The sequence below is a fragment of the Monodelphis domestica genome, chromosome 7 (assembly GCF_027887165.1).
Source record: "Monodelphis domestica isolate mMonDom1 chromosome 7, mMonDom1.pri, whole genome shotgun sequence".
Lineage (NCBI taxonomy): Eukaryota > Metazoa > Chordata > Mammalia > Didelphimorphia > Didelphidae > Monodelphis > Monodelphis domestica.
Window position 1 is genome coordinate 149,068,760 of NC_077233.1, and position 12,205 is coordinate 149,080,964.

General features: G+C 41.7%; 1 protein-coding gene across 3 annotated transcripts in view; it reads right to left on the minus strand.

Annotated features, from left to right (window-relative positions):
• Window positions 1-1,963, minus strand: part of SRL (sarcalumenin) — a 60,124-nt gene extending 58,161 nt beyond the window's left edge. For all 3 annotated transcript variants that reach the window (XM_056805817.1, XM_056805816.1, XM_007499074.2), the window contains exon 1: window positions 1,877-1,963. In XM_056805817.1, coding sequence (XP_056661795.1) covers window positions 1,877-1,937 — 61 coding nt within the window. In that variant the 5' untranslated portion in view covers window positions 1,938-1,963. The remainder of the gene's footprint in view (window positions 1-1,876) is intronic.
• Between the last annotated feature and the right edge of the window lie 10,242 nt (window positions 1,964-12,205).

Sequence of the window (12,205 nt, forward strand, 5' to 3'; positions counted from 1 at the left end):
AGGAAAGTACCAATCTAGGGACATAATCAACTGTAATTTAGGGAGGGGAGCAACATCATTCTGGGGGCAGTATCTCACATTTGGGAGTAATGGAAAAGCCACTATTTTAGAGGTAAAATCTACCATTGGAGAGAGAAATAAAACATAAGCTACCATAAGGGCAGGGTTGTATGTCGTTCCAGGGCGGCAGAATCTATAATTCCTGCCCAGTTAGCAGTCATCCTTTCCTTAGCAATAAGGCAAGTTGCTCCCAGGTCTCCATCAAAGAAAGACCTCTGAAGTCAGGTTTGACCAAGGCAAAGCAGTCTAAGGAGAAGAGAGAGAGACCTCCTCCACTTTATCCTCTCTCCCTGGAGGACAGGAAAGGACAAAAGACTAGGGAAAGAATCTTGCCTGTCTACCCACTGGGGTCAGTGGGATAACAGTACCCCCAGAGTTCAGGCCCCATTGTTTAGAAGGAAGGAGAAAGGATATCCTTAAAAGGCTAAAACTCCCCAGCCCCCTGGCCCGTGTGACAGTGCAGGGGAGGCAGCAGCTGTGGCCCAGCAGGGTGGGGAAGAGGCCAGAGCAGGGGAGAGCCAGGGAGAGTAGGGGTGGTGGCGGCAGCTTGGGGCTCAGGATCCAATTACCAGGCTGTTTCCATACTTAGCCACCTGACAGCCGCCTGGAATACGCAGCAGCTTCTGCCGTTGCAGCCCCAGAGAGACCAAATTAACTCAAGGGCAGACAAGGGCAGGGCCCAGCAGCACATGCTGAGGTCTGCAGGCCCCTTCCCCGCCCCTGTATGCCTGGGGAGGGGTGCTCCCCATCGGGCCTGCCACATTCCACTTCTAACCGTGTCTGCCACAAGGAAATAGTGAGGATGAATGACAAGAGAGGCTCAGCTCAGGTCCTTCAGTGTCCCTGGGAGCACAGGAAAGCAAGCTTAGGCCTAGGCTGGGAATGCCCAGTCCTGAAGAGCCAGAATGTTAGTGGAGAGCGAGTGAGTGAGTGAGCGAGGGGGTCTGGGGTCCTGAGCCCTGAAGCACTCTGGGGAGTATGGCCCAGAGCAGCCTAGCCCCAACTTACTCATGCACCAGGACCCACAGCAAGGGAGGGTAGCAAACTGATCTGGTGTCCTCTCCACAGCCTATAAATAACTTCCATGCTGTAACCCAAGCTACCTTCTCAACCACACAAAATGCTGAGATGTCAAAAGAAAAGCTACAGCTCTGGACCCCTTTTTAATCCCATTCCTGACCCCAGGCCAGACCCTGTTCCAAACTGCCTTGATTCTTTCCCCGGATCTATCACAAACGCGATTCCTTCCTATCCCGATTTTTTCCCCAGATGGTCTCAGTCCTACAAAGTAGAAAGGCTTCTGGACTTTTCTACCACCCTCTCTTGCATTGGGTGTATGATTGGAATAGGTGACCTCTGAAACCCCTTCCAACTCTAAGATTTGAGGGATTTCCTCTCTAGGCCCTTGGAGACCAAGGAGTCCACCCCTGCCCCAGCTCCACTTCCATTCCCAACTCCCCCTCCAAAATGGGCAGCGGCCGATCTTGGAACTTCTTCCCCACCCCCGTCACTGGTCTCCCCAGACGGCTTCCCACAGTTCTCCTGGTACCAAATCCCTGCTGTGCCACCTTGGACACAAAGAAGGTCAAAAAGGTGATATATGGGTGAGGCCAGCAAGCCAGATAGATTTGACATGAAGAGCCCTAGAGCCTCTCCACTGCAGAAAAGCTGGGAGATAGAGGGTAGGTGGGGGTAGATCTTGGATAAGCAAATTCCCTTTCCAACTTTTCCCATTTGCTAGGTTCCTCCAATCCCATTCTGTCCAACCACTTAAGCCAAGAGGTTCTCATGCCTCCCGCCCAAAGAAGGGTCATACCTGCTTTCCCTGAGAGCAGGAGAGAAGCCATGCAGCAGCAGAACAGAGCCAGCGTCCTCATGGTGACTGCCAAGAGCTCCCAGTTGCTCTGTGCCTCTATTTATATGGTGTCATGCAATGGGGAGGGGGGAGAAAGGGGAGGGAGAAGGGTCACACAGTCACTAGGACAACTAAGCCAATGTGGCTAGAAAAGCAGCACAGATCCTTCCCAGCAACAAGAAGGCCCTCAAAGTTCCCTTGTTTCTTTGTTGGGGTGACCACTGACACTTGGATCCAGGGGATGAGACCCCTAGACTTGTCTTCTCCCTCAAATGGGCAGCCTGAACCTACATGAAAGTGATTTGCCACCCACCACAGGGAAGGAAGTTAGAAGAAAGAGAAGGGTGAGGCCAGAGTTAGGACTTCCCAGGCTTCAACTCTGTCTTGAGGAAGATGGAATTATTAAACAACTAATACAAAGTGGCCTCTTTACAATATAATGAAGAGTCCCCTCCAGGTCTGGGAGTACAGAAATCTGGGTTCTAATATTTGTTCACACATTAACTTGATTTGTAAGTTGACAAGAAAATTCTATTCTTTGGAGCTCAGTTTCCTCAATCTGTAGAAAGGAGAGCTGAAGTCTTCCAAAAGAGAACCACTTAGATTTTTGGAACACTGTGTATGTATGCATGTTGTCTCCCCATGAAAATGTCAGCTTCTTAAGGTCAGGAATTGCTTTCTTTTCGTCTTTGCATCCTCAGCACTCAGCATAGTACCTGACACATAGCAAACTCTTAATAATACTGATTGATTGATTGACTGACAGACCTCAGGTGCAAAAATCTACTACTAATTGACTACTTTGAACAAATGACTTCATTTCTCTAAATTTTAGCTTCCTCTTCTCCCAAAAGCAGAATAATAACTGTCATGCCTGTCTCATAAGGTTGTTGCGAGAATCACAAGAATGATAAATGCTTCCTAAAATGGGAAGGGTTATAACATTTAATTTTATTAAACTTATTGTTTTAGACCAGGGAGTCAGACCTAGGAAGATAATACACAAAGGCAATGTATTTGGAAGTAAATGTCCTGAAATTTTGTTAAAAATGAGAAAATAAAGAACCAAGTGATTTGATCAAGGTCAAATAGGTAGCAAGGGGCACACACAATCATCATCTGAATCCAGCTCCTCTGATACAAGATGCAGGAAAGTTTCCATTGCACCAAGTATCTCTTGTAGAACAAAAATTTCTATGGATTTGGAATAGCCTAAAGAGGCCAAAGATGAGCGCCTTAAACTTGAAATTTACATATAACCACAAAATGAAGAAATGAGGAAAACATGAATTCAGGAAAAGCAGTGCAAGGTAATAAAGAAACGACTAGACTCCCAATACTTGTGCTCTTGTCCCAGTTCTTTCATTAGCCAATCTGACTTGAGATAAATCGCTTGCCTTCTCTGAGCCTCCGTGTTAAGGAGGTCATTTTAGGACAAATAACCAGAAGTCCTATTTTGTCTTACACATTGTGGATATAATAGCTGTTACTCTCAAGAGGTCATGTAGGTTAGAAATAGAAAGGTGTTCAAAGTAACTCGGAAGACAGAACCAGAATGGGTAATTAAGGATTATTTGATATTGAGATCGGCCAGGGAGGACAAGTGCTATGGTGTTCCTTGATGTCCCTTTTGGGGACACAATGCTAGATGGGAGCGATTATGGAGTTAGCCAGACCAGGAATTCTGGATGTTATGTAGAGAAAGCCTTTGGAGAGTGTGGAAAAGAGGGAATGAGTCCAGTACAAAGGAGCTGGCACTGAGATCCTTTCCTTATGTCAAAGGAACAAATTGGTGTTCCATCACCTCTGCAAAGTGCTGTCTGATGCTGTCATAAGAGCATGTGATGGCCCCTGTGAGCCAGGCTTCGGAAGCTGGGGGGAAGCAGACACCAGCTTGTCTAAGGGAAAGCAGGCTATCACTCAGGGTGTGGGGGAACAAAAATGAGACAGGAGAAGGGGGCCAAAATGTACAAAGGCACACAAGAGAGATTTGTTCTTCGGAATAGGAAAGCCAGAAGAGTCCAAATATGAGGGAGAGACGAGGATCTGTCCATAGCTTAGATGAGCTAAATGGGTTTGAGCTAAGATTTAGTTGGTGGCAATTTCTAGTCAGAAATCAATTATGACCTTGAGCAAAGTCATGTCACTTCTCTGGGCCTCAAGTTCTTTACTTATAAAATAAGACGGTGGGACTTGATTATCCCTATACTCCTTTTTAGCTCTACAGTTCTATCATTCTTTCTTAAAAAAAAAAAAAAACACTTTACCATCTATATTAGTAACAACTCTAAGACAGAAGGACAAGGGCTAGGCAAACAGTTGAGTGACTTGCTAAGGGTCACAGTTGGGAAGAGACTGAAGTCAAATTTGAACCCAGTGCCTCCTAACTCCAGACTTGGTGCTTTATTCACTGTGCCACTTAGATATCCCTTCCCATTCTGTAATTCTAGAGAAGAGAGTGGGAAAGTTAGAGGAGACTTAAGAGGAGCGGTGTATCTCTTTTATAAGACATACCCTCAGATTTCAGCTTGTTGTAGTAGATTGAGCCCAGTACTGCAAATCAGGAGGCCTTGGGTTTAAATCCATCCATAAATTCTTACCAGTTATACGAGCCTCGGTTTTCTTATTTATAAAGTAGGAATAAAAATAGCACAGTTCATGGGGTTACTGTAAAAATTATGAGATAATGTTTATTACAGTGCTTTGCAAACATTAAAGCTCTATATAAATGTCAACTATTATTATCATTTTTACAAACTTTTATCATCTATCTCCTAATATATACTCATATATAACCAAGCATTCCATAGTACCCATTTCTACCATCTTCCTAGCCATTAAAACAAATTATTTTCATCCACCCCTTCTACAGAGGGAAATCTTCACAACCCTGGGGTAGATACCCCTCTAATTCACCAATGGGTTTGTGGCCTGCTGGTTACCCTCAACCTGGCTTAGCCCACCTACTAAGACAGTTTAGCAAATTGTGGCCGCTATGCATGCTACAGCTTCTCAGAGTCACAGGGGAGAGCCAGGTAGCAGGGGGTCACCAAAGGAAGAAAACAGTCCTGGAAAGGACTCAGGAAGCCTGAACACCAGAGGTGCTAGTCTTCCTTAACACTCTGAACACCAACACTGCAACTGGCGCCATCTTAACTTTTATCTTGCCACTTCAATGACTCTGGAAAAGAGAATGGGGCCAACAGCTATACGATTCTGCCTCACTTAAATCCAATTTATGCACAAGTCAAAGGACATGACCACTGATGTCATTTTGGTCTTCTTTAAGTAAAAAAGGACCACAGCTGACCTCTATATGGTCCATGTACCATTCTGTATCACCCAGGACCTCAGTCTGAGCTAAATGCCCTTTTGGGGACTTATCTCTGATGATGAATCCTTAAATGTGCAGTCATGGGCATTCCATCCTCAGATAATAATAAAAGCTAAGGGCAGCTAGGTGACACATGGAAAGAGCACCAGACCTATGGTCCAGAGGACCTGGATTCAAATCTACCTTAGATACTTCCTAGCTATATGACCCAGGCAAGTCATTTAACCCCACTTGTCTGGCCCTTGCTCTTCTGTCTTAGAGTTGTTCCTAAGACAGAAAGTAAGGGTTTTGAAAATAATAATGGCTAACATTTGTGTAATACTTACTTTGTGACAGGCATTATACTAAATGCTTTACATTTATCATCTCATTTGATCCTCATAATAATCCTAGGAGGAAGGAGGAAGGTGCTATTATTATCCCCATTTTACAGATGAAGAAACTATAGCAAACAGCAGTTAAATGGCTTGCCCATGGACTCATAGTTTGGAAGAGAGGATTACAGACTTCATTGCAAAGATTTGATTACAAAAACACCATGAAGGAAGATGATGTTAGTGTCCAAGACCAGACTTAAACTCAAGCCTTCCTAACTCTAGGACTAGTTCTGTCTGCTGCACTACCTAGCTGCCCTCCCACCTATATCCTGAGAGAGAATTGCAATTTCCTGGTTAAGGCCTCCTCCAGATTGCCTCTGCTTCTGAAACCCAAGATGGTGAGGCACAGGAGAGTAAACCATGTCTTAGTTATCTCTATATCTCTAGTGTCTAGAATACTACTTAGATACTCTATGGAACACATGCCCAAGGAGGGGAGCTTGAGGAAGACTTTCTCTGGAACCTCCCTTTTTTCTGAGGTCCCTTTATTCCTTCTTCCATTCTTTTTCATCCCTTTCAGCTCTCTTGAGCCCACCCTTCCATTGTTGGAAATATTTCCCAACTTTCTTAGTCAGCAGTCAGCCAAGCCCTTTCTCTTTTCTCAGGAAAAATGTGCTGGATTTGAGTTTTCTTTGCATGTGCTAGGGTCCAAAGAGTGGGAAAGAAATCATCAAGTAAGTGAGTCCCTGCTGAGAGGAGGTATCCTAGGAGAGCAGACTAAAGCAAAATGTTGCTGGTTTGGGGGGGTGGGGAAAAAGGACAAGAGAAAAGGAGTGAGAATATTCTGGTTTAAGGAATTTGAAGAAGTCAGTAGCTTTTAGGAACAGTAAGATATACTCATTTTGTCCAACCCCAGATTGTTCCCTCTTTTGTCTCCCTCCAGCTTCAGGGTCCTCCAGAATTTCTCTCCTTGTATTCTTCAGTGAAGCAGCCTCCTAGCACAGGAAGGACCAAAGGGTTGGAAGCTCAGTAAGCAACATAGAAATCTCTTAAGAATTAAAAAAATGGAGTCTAATCTCCTCTTAAAGGATCAGAGCTTTAGAGCTGGAAAGGACCAAAAAGAAGATCACTTGGTTCCTCATTTTATACATGAAGAGTCTTTATACATGAAGTCCCTCAGAGAGTTGAAATAATTTGCTCAAGGACACAGATTGTAGGAGCAGAGCCAAGATTTAAACTCAGGTCCTCTGGTTCCAGAGCCACCTTTTCCACTGTATTACCCTGTCTCTTAAAATACAATTCAAGTCAATAAACATTTGTAAATGCCTTTTTATTAAAAGGTTGGGCTCTATCTATGCTAAGTTCTCAGGGCACAAAGAGAAAAGAAGTAGCTCCTTCCCTCAAGAGGCTTCCATTGTACTAACTTAATACCTTGACTGCTTTTGAGTTACCTCGACAGATAAAGATAATCATCATTCCTGCCAGGCTATCTTGCAGAGTTGTTTTAAGAATGTAATGAAATAAATGTGAGTGTTTCATAAAACATGAAAGGCTCTTCCAATTTAACTTTTTAAAATTTATTACTATTACTATTGACTACTGGGAGTGGAGAGAGGAGCTGGGGAGATGTAATACAAGGACAAGTGGCTTCTTGTTACTGGATTTCACCTTGAAAGATTGGTTCAATCAATCACTTCACATCTGAAGACAAGTTCCATGTGATAAAAATAATGATGATGATAGTTAACATTTAGATAGCACTTCAAAGTTTAGAAAGTATCTCCTTCATAACAACCCTGTGAGATAGGCAGAGTAAATATTATCCCCATTTTTCAGATAAGGAAACTGAAGCTGAGGAGGAACTTTGAGGCAAGAAGACTTCTTAGGAACCAAGAGTCTGATCATCTCTACAGTTCTATCTTTAGACTCGTCCATCCTGATGTCCAGCAAAAACACTCAATATTTTCTCCAATTAGGAGTTTGGAGCAGAAAATTAGCCTATTTTGTCATATAGCTTTTTACCCACTACTTCATCCCATCAAATAGAGGAGCCATTTTCAGGAAGAAGGGCCACCTCAGCCTCTTCATCTGTAGCAAAATTGGAGGGAAGAGTAAAGATGTAAAGAGGTTTTGAGGTGTACAGTAGGAGTGATGAGGGAATTTGGGACAGATAAAATTTATTTTCTCAGTAGAGTCAAATTCATCTGTTAAAAGATGATATTGGGGACTTGAGGAGAAAAGTCTGGAGCCAACACTGCAGGAAGTAGAAGAGAGGGTCAGAATTCATATTCTTTGATGCAGTCATATCCCTATTAAGGAGGTCAAATACAAAGGGAAAGGTCCCAAATATGCACAAACATTTATAGTAGCATCTCTTATAATAGCAAAGAACTGGAAGGAAATTGGGTGCTTGTTAATTGAGGAATGACTAATAAATTGTGGCATATGATTATAATAGAATATTATTGCATCTTCTAAAACATTGTATATGAAAAATTCAAATAAACTTGGGAAAATCTTTATGAACTTACACAGCTCAAAGTAAGCAGAACAGGAGGAGCAATGCATACAATGGCATTTATAATGTAACAGAAAACAATATTGAAAGATTTCAGGACTGAAGTTGGTGAAATCATGGCTCCAGTCTCTGAGAAGAAGGTAGAAGTGCTGAATAGGTGCTGAATGAGGCATATATTTGCAGACATGTCCAGCATGTTTATTTGTTTTCTTGACTTCATTTCTTACAAGGAATAATTTTGTTTGAGGAGAGCTTTGTAAATCATGGGAAAAAGAGAGTGATATCTTTTAGAAAGCATCTATAAAGCATTTTTTAAGCATTAGAGAAGAATAAAAGATGACTTTTGGTAGTAAGGGTATAGTAATCTTAAATAACATTGATTTACAGAAGGCTTATTTATTCAGCACTGTTTCTAAAATTCCTTCAGTAATATTCAAAAGCTTGGTAATGGAAATGAAGGCAGGATGTGGTGATGATGCAGGGTTATGGGTCAGCAGATCTTGATCAAAAAAAGGCAAGGAGACAAGGGATTTAACTTAATAGGACAATGCTTAGTTGAACTTGGTTAACTATGAGGTCATGACTGAAGGAAGGAAAATAAGGCTTGAAGAGGGGTGATAGTCTCATAGAGGAGAGAGAAGAGGAGGGACTGAGTCAGAGACATCAATGCAAATTTCAGCATTGGTCAATATAAAAACAGCTCTTTCCATGAGCTGTATCATGACAGAGTTCAGAGTAGAAGGCAATTCTGCAAATGGTAATGGCAGGCAGCACATGGACAATGAAGTACACCCAAAGTTATATAAATAGTAGTTTTATATGAATGGATTCAACCATTTTATAGAGAAATCTGGAATTTTTGCCCCAAAAGTTATAAAACTGTGTATACCTTTTGATCTAGAAATACCATTTTTAGGTTTATTTCCTAAGGGGACTAGGGAAAAAGGAAAATAATCTATAAGTTCTAAAATATTTATAGCAGCTCTCTTTGTGGTAGCAAAGAATTGGAAATTGAGGGGATACTCATCAATTGGGACTTAGTTTTTATTAATTAATGTTTATTTATATACTTAGAAACCACCTCTAGCAACAAAAACATTTAACTAAACAAATGCAGAAAAAAAGATTATGTGCAAAATCACAAACTCTGCATTGTTTACAATCTGTTTAAAGATATGTAAATTATGTATGCATACTAACTAATATAACTATTCTCTGCTTTTGAGTTTCCTTTGGATTTGTTATGCTTGAATAAATATTTTTTATCTTGATTTTGTGGCTGTTTTTTATGTAAATCATGATATATATTATCTTTATTCTCTTTACTTCTCATTTCATTTTTTCATATATTATTTCCCTTATTCTTTTTATATCTCCAATATGGGAAATAGCTTGGGATGGAATACTACTGCACTGTAAGAAATGATGAGCAAGTTAATAAAAAAAATGTGAAGACCTACATGAAATTATGAAGAGTGAAATGAGCAGAACCAAGAGAACATTATATATAACAGAAATATTATTTGAAGAATAACTTGTCTATGTCCACCTCCAGAGAGGTGTGAACACTGATAGAGACAAGTAAGACATAGTTTTATATACATAGATATCCTTGTTGTCAAATGATGCCTTTTCTAGTATAGGGAGGGGAGGGAGAGAAGGAGATACCTGGAAATGTTAATGTAACAGACAAACAAATAAGTAAATTTTAAAATAAAAACATCGTTTTAGTCAACAAAACGAATCACCCATAAGTATTTACCAAACACCTAATCATAGTTTTTTTCTTAATCCTTACCCTTATAGAGCACTTTATACTTTTTCAAATTCTCTTCTAAATTACTACATTTAATTCTCCAAAACAGTCCTGAGGGAGTAGGATAAGCAATGGTTTTCTAGGCAGTGAAATGTATTAGAAAGAGAACTGGAGTGAGTCAGAAGACTCTGGCTTCTTGAGTCCTTATTCTCACCAGTGACTTGGTAGGTGTGACTCTGGAGAACTCCTTTCCTTCTCCAGGCTTTAGTTTCTTCCATCTGTAAAATGAAATGAGTGAACTAGGTTCTTAAAATTTCTTTAACTGTAATATTACCTATGTGGGTGTCCTCCCCCTGCCCAAACCAGAGATAGCTAAATCTTTTGAGGGAAGATTTTATGTGATGCCCTGCCAATGAAAATCTGGAGTCTCTACCACAACCTCCTCTGTCTCCTTTATCTTCTTCCTGTTACAGAGGAAGAAATTGCTGCTCAAAGAGGTAAAATGTGTTTTCCAGGGGGCAGCTGGGGTAGCTCAGTGGATTGAGAGCCAGACCTAGAGATGGGAAGTCCTGGGTTCAAATGTGACCTCAGACACTTCCCAGCTGTGTGACCCTGGGCAAGTCACTTGACCCCCATTGCCCTAGCCCTTACCACTCTTCTGCCTTGGAACCAATACACAGTAAGGGTTTTTTAAAAAAATGTATTTTCCAAGGTCATGCAACAAATTAATAGCCTCGGGCCTAATTCAGTGATCCAATTCTCTATAAGTTTATAAGATGACTTAGGGGACCATCTGGGGCCTCACCCTAACTCAGGAAAATTCTCAGCTGGTGCCCTTTGGCTCTTGTCACAAGCTCAGGAAGGGAGAGAAGGGAAGGCTTTGGGAAGCTCATTTCTTCCTGCAGCTGCCATATATAGGGTTATGTCTACACCCCCGCCCCCAGCCCAGCCCTCTCCCCTGAATCAGCACCGGCCCTTGTCACTCAACAGATAAAAAATTGCAACTCAGCAGGTCAGAGGCAGAGGGGGATCAAGAGAGATGAGATAGAAACCAGAGAGTGGGGAGGGGTAGCTGGAGATATACTCCACCTGTTATAAGGCAAAGAGGTGAGGAGTAGCTAGGACAAAGGAAGGAAAAGGAGAGAGTAAAGGAAGGAAAGGATGGAATTTAGACTGAGAAAATAAGGGGCAAGGAGGCAGCAAGGAAAAAAGCTCACTGATTCAATACTATTTTATATAATGGTATCCCACAAAGTATTGTTCAATGAGTGATATGGCAGCAGGGAGGATGTCCCCTGAGTAATGGAATTGATATTGAAGAGTTCAGCCAGCAAGGTCCTCTCTATCTGCATAACTATGATCATGAACTCATCCACAGGAAGTCCTAGGAACCCCAAGTTAGGTCAAGCGCTTCAGAAACTGTTAATGTTTCCTAGCTGAGGGCAACAGCCGTCATCTTTAAAATGACAAGGTGGTTACTGGATAATTTTATCTTCTTCCAGCTACAAAATCTTACAGCCTGTGTCATCATAGAAAGGCAACCCTGGACTCAAGTGAACTTAATTTGGATCTTAGAACCTTCTCAATATTTCTTATTCTTGAGGACTTGTATTTGCTCCCACCCAGAGATGTTTGAGAAAGTGTAGGAGAGAAAGGGTGTAAGGGAACAAGTATGAGAGAGAATATGAAGGAGATAGTGTGTGAAAGAGAAATGGAATTTGGGACAGAGAGAAAAGATATGTGACAGACAGAAGAAACTAAGCATGTGAGAGAGAGAGGGAGAATGATACACAGACAGAGACAGAAAGAGGGAGAGTGAAGCAGAGAGAGAGAGACAGTCAGAGACAGAGAAAGAAAGAGAAAGAGGGAGGGAGAGAGGGAGAGAGAGAGAATGTATGACACACAGTTACAGTCTGTGAAGGAGACTGTAGGAGAGACAGTCTAAAAGAGAGATGATGTGTGTGACAACAGACACAGTGTTTCAGGGAGATTGAGCATATGTCCAAGGGAAGAATATGTGGCCAAGACACAGAAGATACAACAGGGAAGTAGTATATAACCAACAGTGGGGGAAGGGGGGGAAAGTGTATATATGTGTGTGTATGACAGAGAAATTGAGCATATGACAGGGAAGCAGAGAGAAAATCATGTTAGGGAGCCTGTGAGAGAGATAGAGTATACATATGAAAGCTGGAGTATATGATCAAGGTTGAGGATATGAAAGATGACTATGAAACTGACTGCATGTCCAAGATTCAGAATAGGCTCAGGAAGTAGTATGATAGGGAGAAACATAGGACAAGGAGATTGCACACGTGATAGAAACTGTATATGACAGAAAGAATGTGTGTCAGGGAAAGTTTTT